Source organism: Astatotilapia calliptera, chromosome 11 (assembly GCF_900246225.1).
Source record: "Astatotilapia calliptera chromosome 11, fAstCal1.2, whole genome shotgun sequence".
NCBI classification, from domain to species: domain Eukaryota; kingdom Metazoa; phylum Chordata; class Actinopteri; order Cichliformes; family Cichlidae; genus Astatotilapia; species Astatotilapia calliptera.
In genome coordinates this window covers 34,974,301-34,996,909 of record NC_039312.1, presented here as the reverse complement: position 1 = coordinate 34,996,909, position 22,609 = coordinate 34,974,301, and the positions used below count along the sequence as shown (strand labels likewise).

At 41.5% G+C, this 22,609-nt stretch overlaps 1 protein-coding gene and 2 long non-coding RNA genes across 7 annotated transcripts; 1 reads left to right on the top strand and 2 right to left on the bottom strand.

Moving 5' to 3' along the window:
* Positions 1–1,015: 1,015 nt before the first annotated feature.
* LOC113032341 (uncharacterized) lies at positions 1,016–4,010 on the bottom strand. Its single transcript, XR_003273861.1, has 3 exons — positions 3,735–4,010; positions 1,504–1,774; positions 1,016–1,398 (listed from the first exon to the last, which is right to left on the bottom strand). It is a non-coding gene; the product is annotated as an uncharacterized LOC113032341 (long non-coding RNA).
* A 2,980-nt stretch (positions 4,011–6,990) lies between these two features.
* On the bottom strand, positions 6,991–13,705 carry LOC113032339 (C-type mannose receptor 2-like). Of its 5 annotated transcripts, none has more exons than XM_026185217.1 (7): positions 13,517–13,705; positions 12,638–12,840; positions 9,981–10,360; positions 8,660–9,016; positions 8,248–8,574; positions 8,080–8,177; positions 6,991–7,689 (listed from the first exon to the last, which is right to left on the bottom strand). In XM_026185217.1, the coding sequence occupies exons 3-7, from the start codon at positions 10,087–10,089 to the stop codon at positions 7,549–7,551; spliced, it is 1,032 nt and encodes a 343-aa protein (XP_026041002.1). In that variant the 5' UTR covers positions 10,090–10,360; positions 12,638–12,840; positions 13,517–13,705; the 3' UTR covers positions 6,991–7,548. The 5 variants fall into 5 exon arrangements, with proteins under 5 accessions (XP_026041002.1, XP_026040998.1, XP_026041001.1 ...); XM_026185213.1 differs by lacking the exons at positions 12,638–12,840; positions 13,517–13,705 and adding an exon at positions 10,692–10,761 and having other exon boundaries at positions 9,981–10,034; positions 10,266–10,360; XM_026185216.1 differs by lacking the exons at positions 12,638–12,840; positions 13,517–13,705 and adding an exon at positions 10,672–10,746 and having other exon boundaries at positions 9,981–10,034; positions 10,266–10,360.
* On the top strand, positions 11,410–18,854 carry LOC113032342 (uncharacterized). Its single transcript, XR_003273862.1, has 3 exons — positions 11,410–11,587; positions 18,275–18,327; positions 18,725–18,854. It is a non-coding gene; the product is annotated as an uncharacterized LOC113032342 (long non-coding RNA).
* The last annotated feature ends 3,755 nt before the right edge of the window (positions 18,855–22,609 follow it).

Sequence of the window (22,609 nt, the reverse complement as noted above, 5' to 3'; positions counted from 1 at the left end):
TGAAGCTTTGAATCTGCATTCTTTCTACAGGCCAGCAGGGGGCAGCTGGTCTGGTTGGAAGAAATCTGACTGTATAGAAGTGCAGTCTCTAATTTCAGGTCTTACTGAATGCAACAAAACAAACAATCTTCTGTACATTTCCACACAGTATATTAGAGTCTGTAAACAAGCCACAGTTACCAGGATGCACACTACATCGTCTTTATTCTTGTAGTGCAATGTGAAGGTTTGGCCAGCAGATGGCGCCATGCAATCAGTAACTAATTACTGATTACTTCCCCCCAAAAGTAATCCTGTTACTTTACTGATACTTATTTTCAAAAGTAATTAGTTTTTTAGTTACAACCTGAAGAGGTGATAAAGCGATAGATCTTTCAGCCCAATTCTACTTTTTCTGCATAATCCATCATACAAAATGTAATCAAATGGTTTTTAAAACTAGTTTTATTTATTTATTACTCATCTAACTTTATGCATCAAGCAAACATTAAATTATATACAACATTCTCTGACTGGAAGAAATTTGTTTAACATTTAAACCTATTTTCTGCACATAAAATAAAATATTTTTTTGTGTTTACACTCAGTCTTTCAAATAGACTCAGTGGTCCTGTTGCTCTATTTTCACCTGTTTAGCAGGAGTGGGGCAGGCGAGTTGCAGCAGTCATGTCAGTTGAAGAATCTGCGAGTTTCTCTGTGAGTTTCCCATTACATCGTAGCTACTCGGTGCTTGCTCGGACGTTTGGGGGTTTTTTCGCTGTAAAAAGAAGTTTTCTTCCCACGCACAGCAGACACTAATGTTTTTGTCACTTTTTATGGAATCAAATTCAAAGTAAGGTCAGTGCTTCCACGCTTTAAACGCTGCACGCTCATACTCTCTCTGCACTCGATATGTGATCCATTGTTGATCTGCACACAGCTGTTGTCACGAACGTCGCACTCGCTTGCGTCACTGTCGTGAGACATTCTCGCAAAAAAAAAAAAAATATTCATTTCATTCTCATGAAAGCCCCTCCCACGGTAAAAGAGAAAATAACAAACAATACAATTATTCAAAACACATGATCATTATGAAAAGGAAAAATAAAGACTGTTATTTTATAAAAACAGTCTTAATTCGGGTCCAAACCCAGCCAAGAGTCAGAGCCAGACTCCAGATCTCAGAGTCTCAATCACAATTGTTGTAACGCGAGATTCTCAGGTCTGAGAAATAAGAAAGACATATTTGCTCACCTTCGAAGAACCTCCAGAGTGGAAGCCAGCTCAGATAATGGATGTTAAAATTGTAGTAGCTCCCGAACACGATGCACAGTGCAGAAATGAATGAGGATATGTTTGTGCTGACGAGGTTCCGATCAAGACTCAGCATGTATCATCTTAAGGAATAGCAGGACTGACCTGAGAACAAATTATTTAACAGGTTATATTAATAAGCACTGCAGTACATGAGATTCTATAAACAGTGCAATTAAAAAGAGAGAGAGAGCTATGAAACAGACTTACCAAAGACAATAATCGTGGGTGTCAGAGACACTTGCTCCAGTTGCACCTCATCTGCCAGACATGCATCTTCTACATGGAAAAGCATGGACTCCTTCTCTTCAAAGTAGCTGAGCAGAAGCAGGACCACCTCTTTCACATCATCTGAGCAGCCACTCTGCCGTCCCCGTATCCTCTGAAGCCTTGCATCAGTCTGAAGGAACGTCTTGCTTTTGCTGACACCAACTGTGGTCATGTAGTCCAGAAGACCTTTTCCCCTTCAAATCCAAGTAATCTGTATTATAGAGGCAGGAATTAGCAGCTGTCCTTGCAGTTTAAGGTAAAAGAGACACATATTTCCGAGATAAGACTGACTATCATTCTCTGGCGTATCAGTGGCTGAATTAGCAGATGACATGGTTTTATGTGAGTTTTCTTAATAATCTGTACTGTAATTTGGGGGCTGAGGGTGAGATTGTACATGTCATTAATACCATCTGGGGAACATGCTTTATGCTTCCTACACTTTCTTCTTTTTTGTAAACACATGCAACCATTCTATAATACTGGACTCATTTTTCTACAAAGGTTTGAACTTTGAGAGAGTTTAAACAAGAGAGAAAAGTGTGGAAATGTTCATGTCTGTCTGAGAAAAGTGTGTAGTGAGGGGTTTTACAGCCTTAAAACATCTATAATAACTGTAAAAAAATAAAGCTGGCTACTTCGGATTTCAGCTATGGCGGGTTATTTTTAGAACGTAACTCCCGCCATAAATGAAGGACCACTGTACACTAGGGCTGCTCGATTATGGCAAAAATGATAATCACGATTATTTTCACTGAAATTGAGATCTCGATTATTTGACGATATTTATTTAACCCTTACGACCTACTATAGAACCAAGTCCGCCAGAGCTTATATTATTATTAATTTTTTTTTTTTTTTTTTACATGCTGTAGTGCCATTTGTGGGAGCATTTCAAGTTGCTATACATCAATACAACTGTTATAGCCCATATTGTAATAATATGTATGCATTAAGTCCATAGTAATTACATTAATTGCAAAAAAGTACAATAAACTACAAAAAAATTGAAAATCGTTTTTGGTTTTTTTACATATATATTTCTACTTGGAGAAATTTAAGAGGTTTATCCCTCAAAACTTGAAATACAAAAAAAGTTGCAAAAAATAGTTTACAACAGCAGGAAATTTATTTTGAGTGTCTTCATAGTTTTATTTTGGAGATACACCAATTTTTATATACTGCAGGAAAAACGAAAAAACAATCCTATGATGCAAATTTGCAAAGAAAACAGCATGTGCATCAAAAGAAACTATTTCCAGCTGTGCAATTCGAGTTCTAAGCATCACAGAAACTATTCAGAAAAGTATAGAGTCAAACATGACTTATAAAAACACCAGTATAGGCAATTAAGGCCTACAAGTAAAAAACTACATTTCCGCGAAAATGACGTCACTTCCGGTTTCGGGCAGGAAATGGCGCACATGCGATAGTTCGCGACTTCCAGTGTTGCCAACTTTGTCGCTATATTTAGCAAGTTTTCAGACCCGCTAAAAAAAAGACGTGAAAGCCCTTATTGCTTTTACTCTCAACAAGCAGCGGGTGCTGTAACACAGTCAGTTCTTCTTTTACTCTTATGCTGTTTTGTGGATCACAAGGTTTAAAACTACTTATAAACACACACACAAAGTAACTCCACCAGAGCGCCTATTTCGGGTCACTTTTGCCGGTCCAAGCCCGGGTAAAGGAGCAGGGTTGGAATTGTGACATTTAAAAAAAACAATAATTGCTAAAAGAAATTTAATTTGTAGTTCTAAATAAATTCTAAATGCATTTAGGACGTTTTTTACTCACTTTATGTCTCTTCCACGATGTTATTTCTCTCTCCAACAACATAGGTTACAATTAGATTAGCATGACCTATTATGCAAATTTGGTGATGACGTCATTTAGCGACTTCTAGGGACTTTTAGGACAACCAATAGCGATTTTCCTTACTGAGGAGCTGGCAACACTGCTGACTCTGTTTCACTGTGGGAAGTGTTATGAACAGCTGATCGGATCACAAAGCGTGTTTCTGGAATATTATGTTTTTGTTCCTGCAAGCGCTTTTTATGCAATTTTTGCAAAGCTTTATGTGGAAGGAAACACACACAGGTAGTGCACTCGATCTAAAAAAATGATAACCGATAACCGAGAAAAGCTTAAAGTAGACTTTACAGAGAGCTTACTTGGTACTGTTTATTGCCAAAACCTCCAGACGAGGCGAAATCCTGGGGAGGAAACAAAACTTCTTACAGTCACCAGAAATAATCCAACGGCTCCAGCAGGCAGGGGCAGAATTACAGACTCTCCAAAAACGTCAATACTCGGACACTAGTCTTCTGTCAGGTAGCTCCTAAAGAACACTTCTGAAGAATGCAGCTGATGAGTAACAGGTGTGCCAGGTTCAGTGACTCACTGCCCCGCCTACCTATACAAAAAGGGAGGCACCAAAAACACATACAGACAAGAACACCATATAACCAGAACCCAGCTCCTAGAATAGAATAGCCTTTATTGTCATTGTACAGAGTACAACGAAATTGGAGTGCCACTCCCTTGGTGCAAGTTTCAATAATAAATATAAATGTAAAATATAAAAAGTACAAAAAAAAAACAATCGTAAGTACTCAAACAATAGTATGTACAATATATACAGGATAGCAGCATTAATATGATGACAGTATGAATAGCAGCATAATATAATGACAGTGACGGTATGGAATAGGTTCAGTTGTTTTTGTGCTTATTTACTACGGTGATAGCTCTGGGAAAGAAGCTATCCCTGAATCTGTCTGTCCTGGTTTTATGTGACCTGTACCGTCGGCCTGACGGTAATAGTTCAAACAGTTGGTTGCTGGGGTGAGAGTGGTCCTTGATGATATTGCCAGCTCTGCTGAGGTACCGAGAGTTTGCAGTGACCTCCAGGCTGGGCAGAGAGCAGCCAGTGATCTTCTGGGCTGTGTTGATGACCCTCTGCAGTACTTTCCTGTCCGCAGCTGAGCACCCTGCATACCATGTTGTTATGCCGTACGTTAGGATGCTCTCTATGGTGGCTCTGTAAAATGTCACCAGCAGCCTCTCCTCCAGGTTGTTCCTCCTGAGCACTCTCAGAAAGTGGAGACGCTGCTGGGCCTTTTTAACCACCGCCGTGGTATTTGCAGTCCAGGAGAGGTCATCAGATATCTGCACGCCCAGATACCTCATGGAGTGTACCCTCTCCACACAGCTCCCGTGAATGTAAAGTGGGGCCGGGTCTGCTCTGCCCTTCCTGAAGTCCAAGATAAGTTCTTTAGTTTTCGTGGTGTTCAGTTGGAGGTTGTTAACTGAACACCACTCAGTCAGTCTGTTGACCTCATCTCTGTAGTCCGACTCATCCCCCCTTGAGATGAGTCCAACCACTGTGGTGTCATCCGCGAACTTTATGATGGTGTTTGAGAGATGGGTAGGGGAGCAGTCGGAGAGTGTAAACAGGAGACAGTTTCTGGACCAGGATCTCTGGGATGATATGATTGAATGCTGAGCTGAAGTCCAGAAAGAGCATTCTCACATAGCTTCCTCGGTGCTCCAGGTGACTCAGTGCAGTGTGGAGCGCTATGGTGATAGCGTCCTCGGTGGAACGATTTGTCCTGTAGGCAAATTGGTGGGGGTCCAGAGTGGGAGGCAGACCGGCCCTGATGTGCTGACAGACCAGTCTCTCAAAGCACTTCATCACTACAGGCGTAAGTGCAACAGGCCTGTAGTCATTTGGGCTGGCCACAGCTGTCTTCTTGGCGATGGGGATGATGGTGGAGGTGGAGGCACTCAGTGCAGGCTACAGTAGCCTACAGCTCTGTGGAGAGGAGGCACCATAGACATCCTATGGAAGGCACCGTTAGGTTGTTTAGCCTGTGATATGATACATTGCTGACCTAACCCAAAAACAGTAGTCTAGTCTAAGTATCACATTAAAATTAAAAGAAACATAAAGAATATCAGGATTATGACTGAACAGAAGTTTTACTTAGGCTATCGATAAATAATTTCTTATAGGTTACTGTACAATAGGCTGCAAATAAGCCTGAATAATTAAAAAATGTCATTATAATTGCATATTTTTGTATAGCATAAAAATAGAGAAGTAACCTCTCAAGTTCACAATGGCATTTTCTGTGAATACATTTTTATTAGCCGTATACCTGAATTTGCATAATTTCATGAATCATGTTTAAAGTAGGTCCGTTACAGGCCTACGGTATAAACTTGTAAAGTGACTTACATATAATTCGTGTATTTTAAAAACAACTGACTAAAACTATAGTTTTTACAATATTTGCATGTCAAATTAACATAATTGTTTTGTTAGAATATTAAAGTATTTCACTGTTTTTGTTCCCAATATTTGTAGTTTTAACAAATAAATTTGATTATAATCACACATTGATGTTGTAAATGTAACAAAAACATTCTGTTTAATAGTTTACAAAAATTCACTGTGATTGAGACAGACCTCTCTGCATTGAATCATATCTGTTATTAACCTCTGTCTCTCTTCCACAGCATGTCTTTATCCTGTCTTCCTTCTCTCACCCCAACCAATCACAGCAGATGGCCCCGCCCCTCCCTGAGCCTGGTTCTGCCGGAGGTTTCTTCCTGTTAAAAGGGAGTTTTTCCTTCCCACTGTCGCCAAAGTGCTGCTCATAGGGGGTCATATGATTGTTGGGTTTTTCTCTGTATCTATGAAGCGCCTTGAGGCGACTTATGTTGTGATTTGGCGCTATATAAATAAAATTGAATTGAATTGAAACAGGAAAAATATGTTTTGGGGTTTACTATACATTTCTGTAGGGATTTTACATGGTTTATATGTCACTGCCATTTTTTACAGTGCAGAATCTGTAAACACATCAGCCATGTCCATGTCAGGGCAGCGACTGCTGGAAACTCATTTTATAGATGAGCTTTAATCTGTTTCCTGTTGTTTTTGGCTTCTGTTCCTCTAATGTGTGTGTGTGTGTGTGTGTGTGTGTGTGTGTGTGTGTGTGTGTGTGTGTGCAGCAGTGAATGCACCGCTGTGTGGACAGGTACTCTGGTCTTAATGTGGAGTTTTATCAGACTGTGAAACACTTTGTGTTTTAAAACAGAAAATATTTGATCTGAATTTATTTTGAAAATCACCGTCACACAGCCGTCTCGTCACTTTCACAGATTTTTCTGTGAACAGATGAGCAGCAGAAGTTTTCAGCATTTTACATTCAGATGTTTCACAAACTGTTGGATTGTCTGTCTGGGATTTCATAGCCAGTCATGTGACTGCTGTCCCGCCAATCAGCTTCACTGTATGTGAGACGTCTTATTGTTTAGCATTAAACTTCATGTTGTCTCAGCCTTTATGATGTGTGTTACTGGCATCAAATTCAAAATAAGAGCATAAAAATGAAGCAACTGAAAGTTCTGACAGGACAATAAAATATCAATAGACTTTATTGAATAGAGTTTACAATGAAGATGGATGCAGAGCCATGACTGTAGTTTACAGAATCAAACAGCAGCAGAGACATTTCTGAGACAGAAAAATGTATATTTAATATGATAATAGAGAGCATAAATGCGCGATTCACTGACATATATGGCATATCTACTGTTATATTGCTGGGTGCTCATTTGAACTATAAAGTATGAAGTCAAAAAGCTCAGACATCAGGCTGCTCTGAACACTCAGTTTCACCTTTTTCTCCTCTTGAACTTTCATATGTAGAGACAGGATATCATGAACATTTATATCTGAGACACAGAAGGTCCGCCCACCCGCTCACCTGCAAACTTTAGCTTCACCAATCAGAAGAAACAAAGAGGCATAAAACAGCTCATCAGACACTCTGATCTGAGCTTAGGATAAAGAAGGATGATTTCCAACTGTCAGTCATGCAAAGCTACGCTGTTACAGTCCAGCAGTCAGAGTACAGAGATGGAAATAAGTTGAATTACACAGCAGATCATCTGAGGAACATCAGCCAATAACGTTCAGACTAAACCGCCACAGTCTTCCTTCTCACTGTAAGCGGCTGTCTCCTCCTCTCTGTGGAAAACCTTCCCATCAGGCTGTGTCCTCCACCTCAGCTTCACCTCCTCAGTGACTCCTTGCTCCACCAGCTTCTCCCTCACCTGAAACACAGTTTTCACACATTAACAGAAGCTCCTCATTAATCAGCCGTTGTTTCTGTAGTGAGCAGAAAACATTGTTGGTGCTGTTTCTGGGGGAAATGAACTAAATGAACTGGCTGGGGATGAAACTGAAGTCTGGAATTAGGCCTCATTGCCTGTCATTGGTTCATGTCGTCTCCTCACAGTAATCTGAAATTAAGTGACTTCTTCAAGTTACCAGTTAAAAAGGTTAAATAATACAAATGGATGGGATTGCATTAAACGAGCCCCGTATCTCTGCAGCTGTGTGCTGTCACGTGTCCCTGAACCTGCACAGACTCACTGCTCTCTATCATTTCACAGTAGTTATAGCGGTCTGTTCCTTGTATCGGGGCCCGTGTGACCTCTGACCTGCTGCAGGATGGATTCTTGCACTGTGGGGTCGTTCAGGTCTGCAGATCCCGCCCTCAGCTGAACCTTCACTGATCTCGAGGCTGAAGGTTTGACATCTGCAGAGAAAGAAAAGCCCGATGAGCCCAGGAGGACCAGACTGTGCAGAAACACAGAGGACAGACTCACCTCTGGAGCAGAGGAAGGGGCGTTGGTCACTACAGTTATGACTGTTGAAGGAGCCTGTTGATCCGACTATTGTGGCACAGTTTACGCTGTCATCAGGCTGCCCGGGCCCCCACGGCAGGTTGGAGGCTGTGCTCGAGTTTGACCACGTCCAGTATTTTCTGTACAGTCCAATCCAGGCTTGATAATAAGATGGCATCATAGAAGCGACCTGGCTGTTGTCCTGCGTGTTGGTGATGGTGCTCAGGTCTGTGTACGTCTGTCTGCAGTGAGACTGAGCATCAGACCAGGTCATTGAGTTCTTCACCAGGATGCGTTTGTTAGTCGCAGCTGAAACAAAAGATCAGACGGATTCAAACCTGCAGCTAAAATGTTCAGTTTGTCAAACCCTGGTACCAAAGTCTGAAACACTCACCGTCATAGCAGACAAAGTAATAAGTAGCTGAGCACGGTCTTGTGAACCATGATCCAGATCCAGTTATTATCACACACTCATCAGTCCCTGGCTGTCCCGGTGACCACATGTTAAACCAGGATGACTGAACTGGACCAGTTTGAGACCAGGTCCAGTCTTTGGAGAGTCCAATCCACGCCTTGGTGCTCCCCGCCCTTTTCTGGGCTTCCTGGATGAGAGCTGAGCTGTTAACGATGGCGAGGTCAATGTACTCATCTCTGCAGTATTGCTGAGCATCGTTCCAGGACTTCTGCAGGTCAACCAGGTGGAGCTGTCTGACTAACTGATCAGACTGAAGATGGCAGACCATCACGTAACCTGAGAGGACACGAGTCAGTCAGCGCGGTCACAGACTCACCTCAGCTCGACTATTTTAGTCATCAGGAGAATAAATTCTTTACATGCTACCACAACGCAAACTTTTTGTTGACATCTTTAAAGACGTGAATATATGTTAATATATGTGTCCTTCAAAGGATGTGTAACTCGTGTACTGGTTAAAAGCTGTTTTACGGTGCCTGTGGACACCTACACACTGGTTTCCTGCTCCAGGGCGAAACTCTCACATCAGCTTAAAAAGCTGCTTTAACAGTGCTAAGTTTGTTTTTCACTCTGGCCTTATTGCACATGTATTTGGACGATTTTTCCTCTTCAGTGTGCACAATGAAGGAAAACGACGTGTTAGTGGTCGAGGCTCAAAGCTGAACAACACGTGCACTAGGGCTGGGCCATATTATACCGTTCACAGTAATACCGGTACAATGTTAGGCAACAATAAGAAAATGAAATATCGTGATAAATATTTTTGGTCATATCGCCCTGCTCTAACGTGCACACGGACGTGGTAAAAGCAGTCAGGATCTTTTTCAGCGAGCTGACGGGTTTGCAGCGTTTCAGGCTTTCAGTCAGATTTCTACACAGAAAATAAAATCAAGACGTGTTTTTCTCAGCAGTGCACACAAACAGCCACGTTCATGCACTGACTCTTCCCTCCTTTCTTTCTTTACTCTTTTACTTCACTTTATACAAACTCTTACAAACTACCGACCATTAAACTGTCAATCAAACTTCTAACTGGACCCAAAGAAACCTTTAGAAGTTTAGTTGACATGACAAAGGTCTTTGGAGATTGTACGAGTGTTCCTGTGACTGCTTGAAGCTCGTTTACAGACACCTTTAAAATAATCCCTATGGAGCAGTTCACTTTGTGCTTTCTTTGATTTTCTGACATCAAAAGTTTTATTCAAACTGTAAATGAGGCGACTGAGATGAGTTCACAGACCTGAGAGCAGCAGCAGGATCAGTCCACACCTCTTCATGACTGAGAGCTGAAAAACTGTGAAGACGTCCTCATGAATCTCATCTGCAGCTGCTCGTTCATTATTAATCATAACACTTAAAGCAGCATCATGCTCAGAACTTCATGCTCTTAACATTTAATCAAATCAGAATCAGGTTACGTTCATTGTCGAGTGTCTTCATTCGCCTTACAGACAGGTCTGAACACAGCAAACATGAGAACCACATTTTTTGAGGTTTATTGTGTTTGTTGTTTCTTTGACATCACCTGAAAGGCTTTTCTTTGATGAGATACACTGATGAAGCTTCCCCTTATTCAGACGGAGGTTCTTGGTCAGCCTGAGAGCGAGAATGACGGTAACCCTGAGTAAGAAGCACGAGACTTATCAACACTAAAACAAGCAGAAATTATTTAGTTAAATTATTATTTAGAAACAACAAAAACAGGACAGTTAAAAGTTTTAACTCCAGTAAATCGATGTTTCAGCACATCATTTTTTCTCTCCTTATGTTTTTGGATTTGGTCGTCTCTGCGTCAACACGACGTCTCTGTGGTGCATTTCAGAGGAGCTAACAGTGAAACTCAAACCTGTGAGTTCCTCCTCACCCAGGCTGCACGACATGTTTCAGTTACAATGAACTTATTGAAAAATCAAAGGAAGTGAAACACTGACCACAGAGACATTAAACCCACCACCTCAGTGTGTCAGCCAGTGTCTTCATCAGCACTGCTGACCACACGTTTAAAGAAGTCATTCAGTCGGCTCATTAAAACGTAAGGATGGCAGTTTGGGACAAAAACAGTCTGTGAGGGCTCCTGTTCCTGCTGGCAGGTAAGACTGACTGTGATGATGATGATCATTTGATTTGCTTCTCAAACTTTGGTTTGGAATAATTTTGGCCAAAAAGCTTCTGTTTTCCCATCAAACTGTTATTAATGAACAGATTTGATTGAGTTAAATGAGTTTTTTAATCTCTTGAATGTTTCAGATGGATCAAAAATTCTCTCTCAAGAAAATCTGAACAGTAAAGAAGTTTGAATGGTTGTGTCTGATGTTGATCTGATGACATTACCTTTGCATTCTGCATCAAAAAGTCAGAACTTTTCAAAGATCTTGTTGTTTGAACTGAAACTTTGTTTTAGTGCTTCACACCGCAGTCTGTATTTACTGACGATCCCTGGCTGCCCCAGTCTGCATGGCAAATATCCTTCGGCAAGATACTAACCCTAAGTTGCCTCTGATGCAGCCATCGGTGTATGAAAGCACTGACAAGCATAGAAAGCAGTGTTTGTGTGAATGGGTGAATGTGGCATGTTGTATAAAGCGCTATAGAAGAGTCAGTCCCTTTACCGTCCATCACTAAACTGAGTCACTGCGTTCTAATCGCTGTTTGCTCGTCTTTAGGTGCTGTGGGTCAAACTGTGATCTATCCTCTCTGGTCTACTTGTGCTGTCAGAGGATCCACTGCCACGCTCCCCTGCACCTTCACACTGACTTTCAATGAGAGTGAAGTTTCACGAGAGGCCATCAGAGTCCGCTGGTATCAGAGCCGGTGGTATCAACTCTGTCAGCTCACCAAACCATTTGGGTACGACAGTGATTCAAAAAACAACACACAACATAATTTTGCTAAATGCCCAAAGTAGCCAAGGGCATCTGGTGAGCTTTTTGCAGCATCAGCTACTACCAGATTTAAAGTGTGGGCACCACATGGGACCAAAAAAGCTCTTGAGTTTAGCTGAAGCAACCTTGCCTGAACACCTTTATTTTTTCCCTTCATGTTGGCCCCATTGTCATAGGACTGTCCTCTGCAGTCTTCAAAAGGAATGTTAAGCTCCTCTATCCGTTTTAGGATGAGAGTTGACAAATGATCTCCTGTTGATTCCTCTGCAACAATGACAGAGAGCTGTTCCTTATGACTCAGATCAGGTGTGCAATCTAAAATGATGGAGAAATACTTTGATGTTTTGATATCTTCCACAATGCATTTTATTATTCTTGAACTGATGGTGTCAATCAGTTCATTTTGGATTGTTTTTCCCAGATAACGTATGTGACTGCCAGCTCCACTTTCTACTCTACTGACATGCTGCTTCATCACTGGATCAAATTTGGCCATAAGCTCCACTTCTTTCAGAAAATTGCCATTGTCTGGTTTATTTAATGTGTCTGTGGACCCCCTGAAAGCCATGTTTCTTTCAGCTAAGGACTGAATTATTGCCACCAAACGATGTAGAACTTCACGCCACCTTTTTCTCTCAGCCTCAGCAAGTGCCATCTCTTGTTTATCTATTGTGAGTCCTTTCGCAAAACGGACCTCCAAGTCCTTCCATGTTGCCATGTGAGCATTATGCTCCTGGCTATCCTCATGGACCTTGAGCAAGTGGCTTGCATTTTTCCAGTCCTTCAGACCTTCCCTACTCAGTTTGTAATCTCTCTTGGAAAACATTTTGCAGCAGAAGCAGTGCAAGCTATCCTCTTTTTTCGAATACATAAGCCAGGTTCTTCTCACCTTTTCCCCATTGATTAAGAGTCTGTTAAAATAATCATGCTGACACCTTCGCCCGTCTTTCTGTTTCGGGAATGTGAAGTCACTATCAATTACAAATGGACCTCTGTGAACTAACTCTGTTCGTACCTTTTCAGTTAAAGCAGAAGGCCAGTCAGCAGGGTCTATTGGTGCAGCAGGAAGACCGCTTGATGCTGCTGCATCATGGCTGGGTTGTGCTGCTGGTGCTGCTGATGCTGCATCACTGGTGGGTTGTGCTGCTGAAGTGGAGGCAGCAGCGGTAGATGTGGTAGATGGCCCAGGGGTGGGATTTAGAAACTTCAACAGTGCATCTGAAGAGAGGAGTATGTGACACCACTGAGTATTAAAGTCTAATAATAAAAACATATGATTCCAGGAATAAAATGAAATGATATAATATAAATGAAAAACCAAAGAGATATATGTATGATCTTAACTGATATGCAAATTAGATTAGATTCAATTTATTGTCATCATTACAGTGAAATGCTGACTAGCAGAATGCAAAGTAACAGTATAATATCATATGAGAATGTTATGTTATGATTATCTTTGACCGAATCACAGCAGTGTTCATATTAAAAAACAGCATTCCCTCTCATGTGATATTGCTTAATTAACATTAATGATGTGCGCTTTAACAACTAGGCTTACAACTATAATATATACAGGGGTGGAAAAGTGACTATTACCTGCAGGGTAAACGTTAGCTAACCAGAAGGCAATAACAATGTAAACAAAAAACACCTGCTTAAAAGATGAATACAAATGAGGAATGGTGGGAAAGGTGGGAGTACTGTAATTACCTAACGTTACATTATTATTTTCCATAACAATTTAGCCCCCTCCACAATATTAACTGACGTTAAAACAGTTAACTAGCTATTTATTGATTAGCAATTAGCGAATCATGTAACATTAGCTTAATGCTAAAAATTTAGGTTACTATCACATTCAAATAATTTCATGTAGGCTAACGTTACCTACCTCTGTCTTTTTCTCGTTTCTCCTCCTCTTCTTCTCTCTTTTTTCTTCCCTGGCCACCTGACAGTTTTGGCCGTTTTGACATCTTGTGTCCAAAAGGAACCATGATACGGGAAGGGAGGGGGCGCATTGTACGGGGAGGGGGGGCGTAATGTTGTAACAAATAATGTTTCTATTAACTAAGCTTTACTTTGCATTTTAATTAACGTGGGATTATTTTTTGTATTTAGAAATAATAGTACCAACTTTTTTTTTTTCAACATTTATGGCACTGGCGTGGCGCCCCCTGATGGACGGCGCCCTTAGCATTTGCCTATACGGCCTATGCCACGGGCCGGCCCTGCATTGAGGAGCCCTGTACAACACGTCTTCACATGGCTACCAGACACGCCCCCCGTCATTTTGTTATTATTCAATTCAGAACTGCCCAGACCAGACACAGTGACGTTTCACCAGAATCCCTTTGATCTCTGGTCTTCTTTATGACATCAGCACACGAAAACCTATAAATAGGGGAGAGGTTCTCACTCTTGGCAGTCTTTCAAAGAGAGTGGAAGAATTCACTAGGCAGGAAACTACTGGAAACTTGCGTTTCTGACACAGTTGACGGTATTTTTAAAAAATCTTTTAGTTGGTACAGAGATTTAGCATCAACTTCAATTTGAAATATGAGTCTGTCAAATCCTGTTGTATGCAACATGAGAGCCGAGAACGAAAAACTTAAACAGCAAATCAAAGAGCTGAAAAATGAGAATAAAACTCTCAAACAACAAAACTCTACCATACGTGACCTTAAAGTCGAGAACGCCGACCTTAAGGAGCAAAAAAGAGAGCTCATAAATGAGAACAAGATTCTCCAAAAAAACATTGAAGTTCTCTTCAAACGAAGTGGGTTCTCTAAAAACAAGAGGAAAAGAGACCTGCAACTAGAGAATGAAACAATTCACTTCAAAATTCAAGAGCTGGAATATTTGAATACAGTTCTACAGGATTCACAGAGCTCCAATAGCAAAGAAATTCAGCAACACAAAGAGGTGATGCAGGAAATGCAGGATGAAATCAGAGAGCTGCAAAGCAAAAAGGCAGGCTATGTTATAAAAGTGAAAGGCATGGAAAAGGACAACCAGTCTTTAAGAGAGGAAAATGATGTGATGATAAAACGCATGTGTGAGCTGAAAAGGGACTTTGAAAAGGAAAAAGATGACATGCAACAGGAAATACAGGCTGTTAAAACTGAGCTCCATCAGGCAAACACAGCCTTTAAAGAGTTACAAGAGAGGGAAGAAAGAAAAAGGATCATGAATGAGGAAAACAAAACAACGGACAGTGAACAGCTCAGACAGACCCTGGAACTCCAATGCTTTGCACATGAAATTGACATATTGAGGCGGCATAACGAACTTCTTGAACAGGACCTCCAGGAGCTTTCCAAAAGGAGTGGTGATTCTCAAAAAGAACTGAAACCACACGATGAGGGTGCGAAAGGAGAATCACGGATCTTCAAAGCCACTGAGAAAGACTCCCAACATGATGTTAACGTGACCAACAGAGAAAAGGAGTTGTTGTGCCATGAATTTGAGGAAATGAAAAGAGAGCTTGAAGAGGTCAAGAAAAATCTGTATGATTCACAGGAAGAACATAACAATCTGATAAACAACTACGATGTCCAAGTTGACATACTCAAACAACAAAATAAGGCCTTAGAAAATACGGTTAGTGACCTTACCAAAAAGATGTGGAATGGACGGGAAGCGATGAGACAAATGGAAAAGAACTTTCAAGAACAAAGGAAGCTACTCGAAAATCTCCGAGGAGAATTCGAGGAAATTTAGCACAACTAGGACTTTGGCCCTCCCTATTAAAGCTGGTTAACGCAGGTTCAATAGGGCTATAACTTAGACAATGGAAGTTCATTTGATTTAATTGGCCCAAAATGAGTGACTGCACCCAGACACTCAGTAGCAAAAAAATTACAGAGATTCAAGAGAGAAAACTGTTTCTGCATAGACTCCTATAGTACTGCAAGTCGTGTCATCGCTTGGTGTCCTGCAAAGAGTGCAGGTTTAAGGTATCTACGTATCTTTCAGAATTAGAAGCTATGCTGCGTCAGGGGTTATAACAGCTGTGCCCCCCCCCCCAACCGGTCGAGGCAGATGGCCGCCCCTCACTGAGCCTGGTTCTGCCGAAAGTTTCTTCCTGTTAAAAGGGAGTTTTTCTTTCCCACCGTCACCAAGTCTAAGGAGCTTGGAGAAAAGCGCCTGGACTTCTTTAACTTAAAGAAGTCCAGGCGCTTTTCTTTCCAAGCTCCTTAGACTAGTATGGCCTTGATGACTGATAACCTTCACAGACACTGTCATCAAGGGTTTGCTCACAGGGGATCATCTGATTGTTGGGGGGTTTTCTCTCTTATATTGTATGGTCTTTACCTTACAATATAAACAGCCGAGAAGCGGCTATTTTTGCGATCCGGTGCTTTAGAAATACATCTTAGCTGAACTGAACTCCATAACATCTGGACCGAAATGCCTACACACAACGGTAGGCATTTCAATCAAGAGCTCTGTCCAAAACGTTCAATGACAAGCATCAGCACCAGGATTGTTTTTTAGCTCACCAACAGTTTTTTATTGTAACTGCAACTTTGTAAGACTGGGTTGGGAGATGTTCTTGTGGTGAGCTTTTATTCACATAATTGGTTTCTTTAATAGTGAAATAAAATAAATTTGTATAACTGGAAACAGCGTTCTCATGTGTGATTATCACATTGTATTCTTTAAACCATGTAACAGAATATATAATATATATAATTTACTCATAGTCATATTAATGTCTAATGTGATTGAGTTTCCTCATCTCTACTTATGTGCTGATGTGTTCACTGAGGCCATTGTATGGTCCATTTTGGCTGCATTTCCATGTTTTAAACATGAAATTTGCTTATTTAAAGGGTGTCTCATGTATCTCTTATGCAGAAATATGTGTTGCCTAGCTGGACAAATGTAGCACAGGTCTACTATTATTGGCCTAATGTATTTTAACAATCATTTCAGCATCCAGATAATCTCTTTCATACTCCCTTAGATGAATTTAGCCTGGTTGTCATGAAATAGGCATTTGAAACAATAACTACCAGTATCTTCGAATGTGTGTGATTGCACTAATCCTACACATTCTTTGCAAGACAACTGGGTGCTTTTATGTAAAGAATGATCTGAGAACACTGAGGCTAATGAAGTAACAAGAGAAACATAGTAAGTAGTCTTTCAGTTTGCATGATCAATTTTGATTATTGTTCATTTTCATTTACCATGTCAACATGTTTTAGAGCAACGTTTTCTGATTTTGAGCTCTTTTAGGTGTAAGTCATCGTCAGTGATCACCCTAAGCCCAAAGCAACACCAAACATGGGCAACCAAAATGCATCATTTTGTTAGCATGTAATTGTTCTCCCAATTCTTAGAAATCAGGAAACAACAAAAATAACAATTTTAACTTACAGACATGAAACACTCCCCCACCCTGGAAAAAAGTCCATTTTGCCTTTTACAAAAATATAAGGTTAGTGTAATGTTAGATTTTGCATTACTACCTATGACTGAGACCTCAAAGGTAATTCCTCGACTGCTTCAGTAACAGCCTGGTTGATTTTAACAAGTTAAGTAAATTTGCGGTCAATTTAGACTCAATTCAAAATCTCCTACTTGGGACGAACACTAAATGTAAATAGCTGACTTTCTAAATAAACCTATCCATCTTTGCAAGGTCAATTTTTGCTTTCATTAAATTCCAAATGTTTAGCCATAATTAGCTTAGCTGTCCTACTCTTGTTACTGCTCTTTCCTACTGCTGTTACAATCAAATGAACATCTCTGCAAAGATAAATTAGCTGAGACCTTAGGTTGATGGTAGTTACTAGCAAACACAGAAACGTACATACACTATATAGTACAGTTCTATGATACATCACCAAATAGAACAATTTGTGGCAATGCAGACAAGCAGAGAAACAGTTTAATTAGTTGAATTTGTTCACTTGATCGGAGGTGTGTTTCCTGCAGATATACAACATCGGATCTCAATGATTTTAAATGAGTAAAAGCCCTTGTGCGTTTAACCGGATTATTTATACCTTTAACATTCCAGCTTATAAAACGAAGAGCAGATGACTTTGCGAGCTTGCCATTCAGGTACCAAAATGCAGGTGCAGAAAAAATATGTCCCAACCTCTGGAACCCCCCCCCCCCCCCCCCAAAAGAAAGAGGGGGAGAGGGAAAAAAAAGGGGGAAAAATAAATAAATAAAACGAACCTCAAAACCCCATGCTGATCTACTATTATCCCTGAGATCGCAACCCTCCAGGCTAGGATAGCACAGTGACTAAACGTACTGTTAACCGGTGATAGATGGACAAGCAGACTAACAAATCTAAGGAACAGTAGAAGTGGTTCTCTACAAGAACCGCTCAGTGTTTGTTTTGACTCTCCCTCTCAGGTCAATCTTTCAGAACAAACTTCAGTTATTACTTCCTTCGTTGTTCTCTTGCACCCATTCCTACTTCCTAATGTTGTAGAGTTTTAACCCTCAAAGTGTCTTGAGCTGACTGTTGCTGTGATCTGATGCTATAAAAATAAAGTGGAAAATAAAATGGACTTTTCACTGATAAATCATGGCCGAACACACTTGTAAAATATACTTTCAAACATTTCAACAATATTTTTTATTTTTTATTGAAAATTAAACTGTTCTTCTTGTTTCTGCTCAGGAAATCTTGTTAGCAGGTCAGCAGCAGAGAGCTGAAGATGTCTGGCAGCTCAGGTGAGTCACAGTATTGCGCAGGTATAAAACACTCAGTGCAGTGCTTCTTCTTTTACATTTGTTTGCTAACTTATTTAACTAAAACTCTGATTTATAAACTCCTTTGTTGGAAATCCAGAGCTGCAGTGTTTCTCCCTGCAGGCTGGAGCTGTGTCTCCCCCTTCTGGCAGTGAGAGTAATTACACAAACACTGTCGGTGCTGAGGATGAGAAAAAGCCTCAGCAACGGTCACAGATGGCTTTCTCTGTCAGACCGTCATGCTTCCTCTGAACACCGAGTCTCTTTTTATCTGAATCATCACAAAGTTTTCTCTGTTTGCATCACTTGTCATGATTTGGAGTTTGAGCCTGTTTATCAGCACCGACCTGTCGGCTGCTGTCTTCTTCTTCTGTTGCAGCCTCCAGACGTCACTGAGGACCAACGAAGAAGAATGAGGCCAACGCCACTATCACCTGTAATATACCTGCTGCTGTCTCTTTTTATCGTAATCATCACAAACTGTTTTTCTTCACATTTGCTCTGTTCTCCTTGTTCTTTCAAAATAAATGAACACTCCTGCCACCATCAAAATAATAAAACTTAATTTAAAGGTTCTCCCCACAACCTTGTGTGTTCTGTAACTCCTCAGTAAGTCCGGTGAAAATGAGCCCTGTCTGCTCCTTTCTGATTCAAAACTCTCACTGTGCCTCTTTAGTAAATCCCAACTGTAGCTTTTTAACACTAAAAGTTGACTTTGCTCCTGCTGCAAAGCGTTAGGAAATCTGGCCATATTCCAACTCGCATGAAGAAGTGAAATTTTCCATCCATCTGCAGTCTAAGCAGCAGGGAGAGCAGGGTGATCAGCCAAGCAAAGAGCCAGATCTCTCCAGTGTGTCCTGGCTCTGCCCTGGAGCCTCCTCCCTGTAGGACATCCCTAGAAGACGTCAGTTAAGCGACCAGGATGCCAGTGATAGAGACAAATGACAGAGCTCCTCCTGTCTCTAAGACAAAGACCAGCGACGCTCCAACCACAGCTCATTTCATCTCACCCCGTGGAGATTTGCTCCGTCACTGTCACAACTACTACAATGACCTCACCTGCAGTGATGGGTGAGTCCTTCTCCTCTTCCCCGGATTCGATTCGATGTTCTCTGTGGAAGGCGTGGCAGTGGGAGTGGCCACTACCTCCTCTCAAATCAAGTTACAGTTTGCTAGAATCATTTCAGGGCCAGCTAAAAGTCTTGCTTCATGTCCTGTCCAAACTCCTACTGAATTTTCCTCTCAGCCGCTGCCTGGGCCACACTGGTCCATGTTGAGGCTGCAGCTCATGCTTCCACCATGTGGAAGAGGCCTCTGCAAGACCCTCCCGGGACATATATGTTTAGAAACGCCAGGTCTGTCGGGTACCAAGCACCTGATTCAAGTCACCACCAAGTGCTGATCAGCTGAGCTTCTCTCTCTTCACCCGTGTGTCCAAGAAACTGCAGATCTGATGGTATGATGACAAAATCAACCACTGACCTGTAACTGAGAGTCCCGTTCAACACCATCACTCACTGAATCACACACGCTCTCTTTCTAAGGAGTGCTGGAACATCACATTTTCTCTCTGCACTCATGTTAAAGTCAACTTTAACACTTAACACCTGTTAATGTCGGTGTAAACCTGCCTCCACTGGTTTACACCGACCTCAGCAGGCATTTCCTGCTTCTAATCTCTGCTCTAAATCAGATTCCATAACAAAGTGGTTGAGTCGCAGCGTTGTGATTAAGTCTGCACTGTGTACTGTTTCAGCTGTCGTCACATGCAAAGTGCCCACTCAGAGAGAAGGTTATAACCTACATGTGGCTGACGCTTCCTGTTGGTGACCCATATTTGTCAGTAAACAGCTAACCACAGGAAGCTGCAGGCTGAATATTGCTCCATTACTTTATTACCTGCTGTCACAGAGCAGATATATTGACTGGACCCTTGATTAGCGATGCCCTGCTAGTATTGGCTTGGACCCTTTTTGCATTCAGAGCTCTCTTAGTCCTGAGATTCAGTAAGATGCTGGAAACGTTCCTCAGAGACGTTAGTCCATAAGGACAGATGGTGTCATGAAATCAATATCCTTAGTATCCTTATTTTCCTATTATATTGTTTTATGTACTGAAGGCTTGTAGAGCAAGGCCACTTTTGACTTTTGCTCAGCACAGGCATATTAATAGATAAGACACAGAAAAGAGGAACTTTGCCAAATAAGCAATGTTTGAACCTGTGTGACGTGTAAAGTACCAAAATAAAACCTATATGAGGCACAGTTTATGATTCTAATGTTAGAGATCCTGCAACTGGCGTTTGGGCTGTGCAGGGGTCTCTCTTCCGGAAGATGATTGAATAAAAAGAAATATAAATGTTTTAACACACTATGAGTCGGTTTTCTCTGTTCTATCATGGGGACAAAAGAATCGGGGTTAATAATAGCATCACACAAAGGCTGCAGGTCGCTGATGTGAATCTTCTGCTCCACCATATTTCAAAAGTGCTCTACTGGGCTGAAATCTGAATCCAGCTCTCAGTTACTTGTCCAACAAGTAACCAGTTTGAGATGTTTGTAGCTTTGTGACATGTTACATGCCTAAAACTGTTGAAAGGTTTTAGGCAGGTGAGAAAAAACGCTGTAAAGAAAAAATGCTTTCAGAAATGGAAGTGCTAATCATTTATTATTATCAATCAGCAAAATGCAGTGAATGAACAAAAGAGAAATCACATCAATATCTGGTGGGACCAGCCTTTGCCTTCTTCTAGGTCCAATTGCACACAGTTTTTGAAGGAGCTCGGCTGGTAGGTTGTTCCAAACATCCCGGAGAACTAAGCACAGATCATCTGTGGATGAAGGCTTCCTCACATCCTTCTGTCTCCTCCCTGAGTAAATGTGGTTATCCCGGCTGGACGTTTGTCAAAGCTGGGAAGGCACCTAAAGAAAGCTCCAGCCGATCCAGGAGAGAAGGACAACTGCTGCCAAAGCAAAAACCTGTAGTGATCCCGTACGTGTCAGGAGTATCGGAGCAGCTGAGATGCATTTGTTCTAAACACCGGGTCTCTGTGACCTTTAAACCCCAAAACACGCTGCGCCAAAAACTGGTCCACCCCAAGGATCGGGTCCCCGACACAAACAGAGTAACATAGTGTACGCTGTTAAGTGCAGGAGGATTGCCAGGATTTATACATCGGGGAAACCAAACAACCTCTGGCTACAACACAGCAGAGCCACCTCGTCAGGCCAGGACTCTGCAGTCTGTTTACACCTACAGGCCAGTGGACACTCTTTCAATGATGAGGATGTAACATCCTGGACAGGGAGGAGCGCTGGTTTGAGGGCGGAGTCAAGGAGGCCATTTACGTGAAAAGGGAAAGACCATCTCTGAATGGAGGAGGGGCCTAAGGGTACATCTGTCACCATCTTACAATGCTGTGATTGCAGCCATTCCCCAACTCTCTGTGAATGGGACTCATGGCTCAACTTTTATATTTCTGAAAGCTTTCTTTGTTTGCAGCATTCTTCACACCTGCCTAAAACTTTTGCACAGAGTACTCAAGGAGGCTGTGATGTTTGAATAATGCTCAGATGGTACTGATGAGCCCAAAGTGTAGCGTGAAAATGTCGAGACTCATCAGACCAGACGACATTTTCCAGGAGTCTGCTGTCCAACTGTGGCGAAGCTGTGTGAACTGTCGCCTCAGTTTCCTGTTTTTATCTGTGTTCAGAGATGCGTCTGCAAAGTGTGCAGGCGGCAGTTTAAGATACTGTTTCCTTCTCGTGAGCTCAAAGCAGACCAAGCATTCCCTCAGTACCCCAAAGCATTTCACCCAGAGAACTGTCACTCACTGGGTGTTTTCTATTTTAGTGATCATTGAGTACATATACAGCACTATGGAAAGTGTAAAGTAACCACACATTTCTTTATAGTTTGCTTCCAGGGAGCCAGAGTTTCTTAATAGTTCTCCAGGATCCACAAAGGTTTTTCTGTGTCGCCTAAACATCATTTGTTCTCAGCTGAACTCTTCGACTATTTCTTCAATTAAATCTACAACAAATAGCAAAAATAATCACCAATAAGTTGATTCCTAAAGAGCTATGAGCAGACTACCTGAGATATTTCAGCACCAACAGAAACACAGAGCTGAAGTCGTTAAGATTTTCACTGGAGGTGATCCGATTGGACAGAAATTAGAAATGAGGAGATGAGAGGGACAGCTGAGCGGTTTGGAGACCAACTTAGAGACACGAGGCTGAGGTGTTATTGAGGATTTCCTAAC

Bases quoted from the DNA above. Each gene is read 5' to 3' on its own strand.
- LOC113032339 (XM_026185213.1), bottom strand. From the start codon at position 10,753: ATGACTTCTTTAAACGTGTGGTCAGCAGTGCTGATGAAGACACTGGCT. The intron at 9,017-9,980 runs GTCTGTGAACTC...GTGTCCTCTCAG, and splicing joins GATCCTGCTGCTGCTCTCAG to GTTACGTGATGGTCTGCCAT. The intron at 8,575-8,659 runs GTGAGTGTTTCA...CTTTTGTTTCAG, and splicing joins TTACTTTGTCTGCTATGACG to CTGCGACTAACAAACGCATC.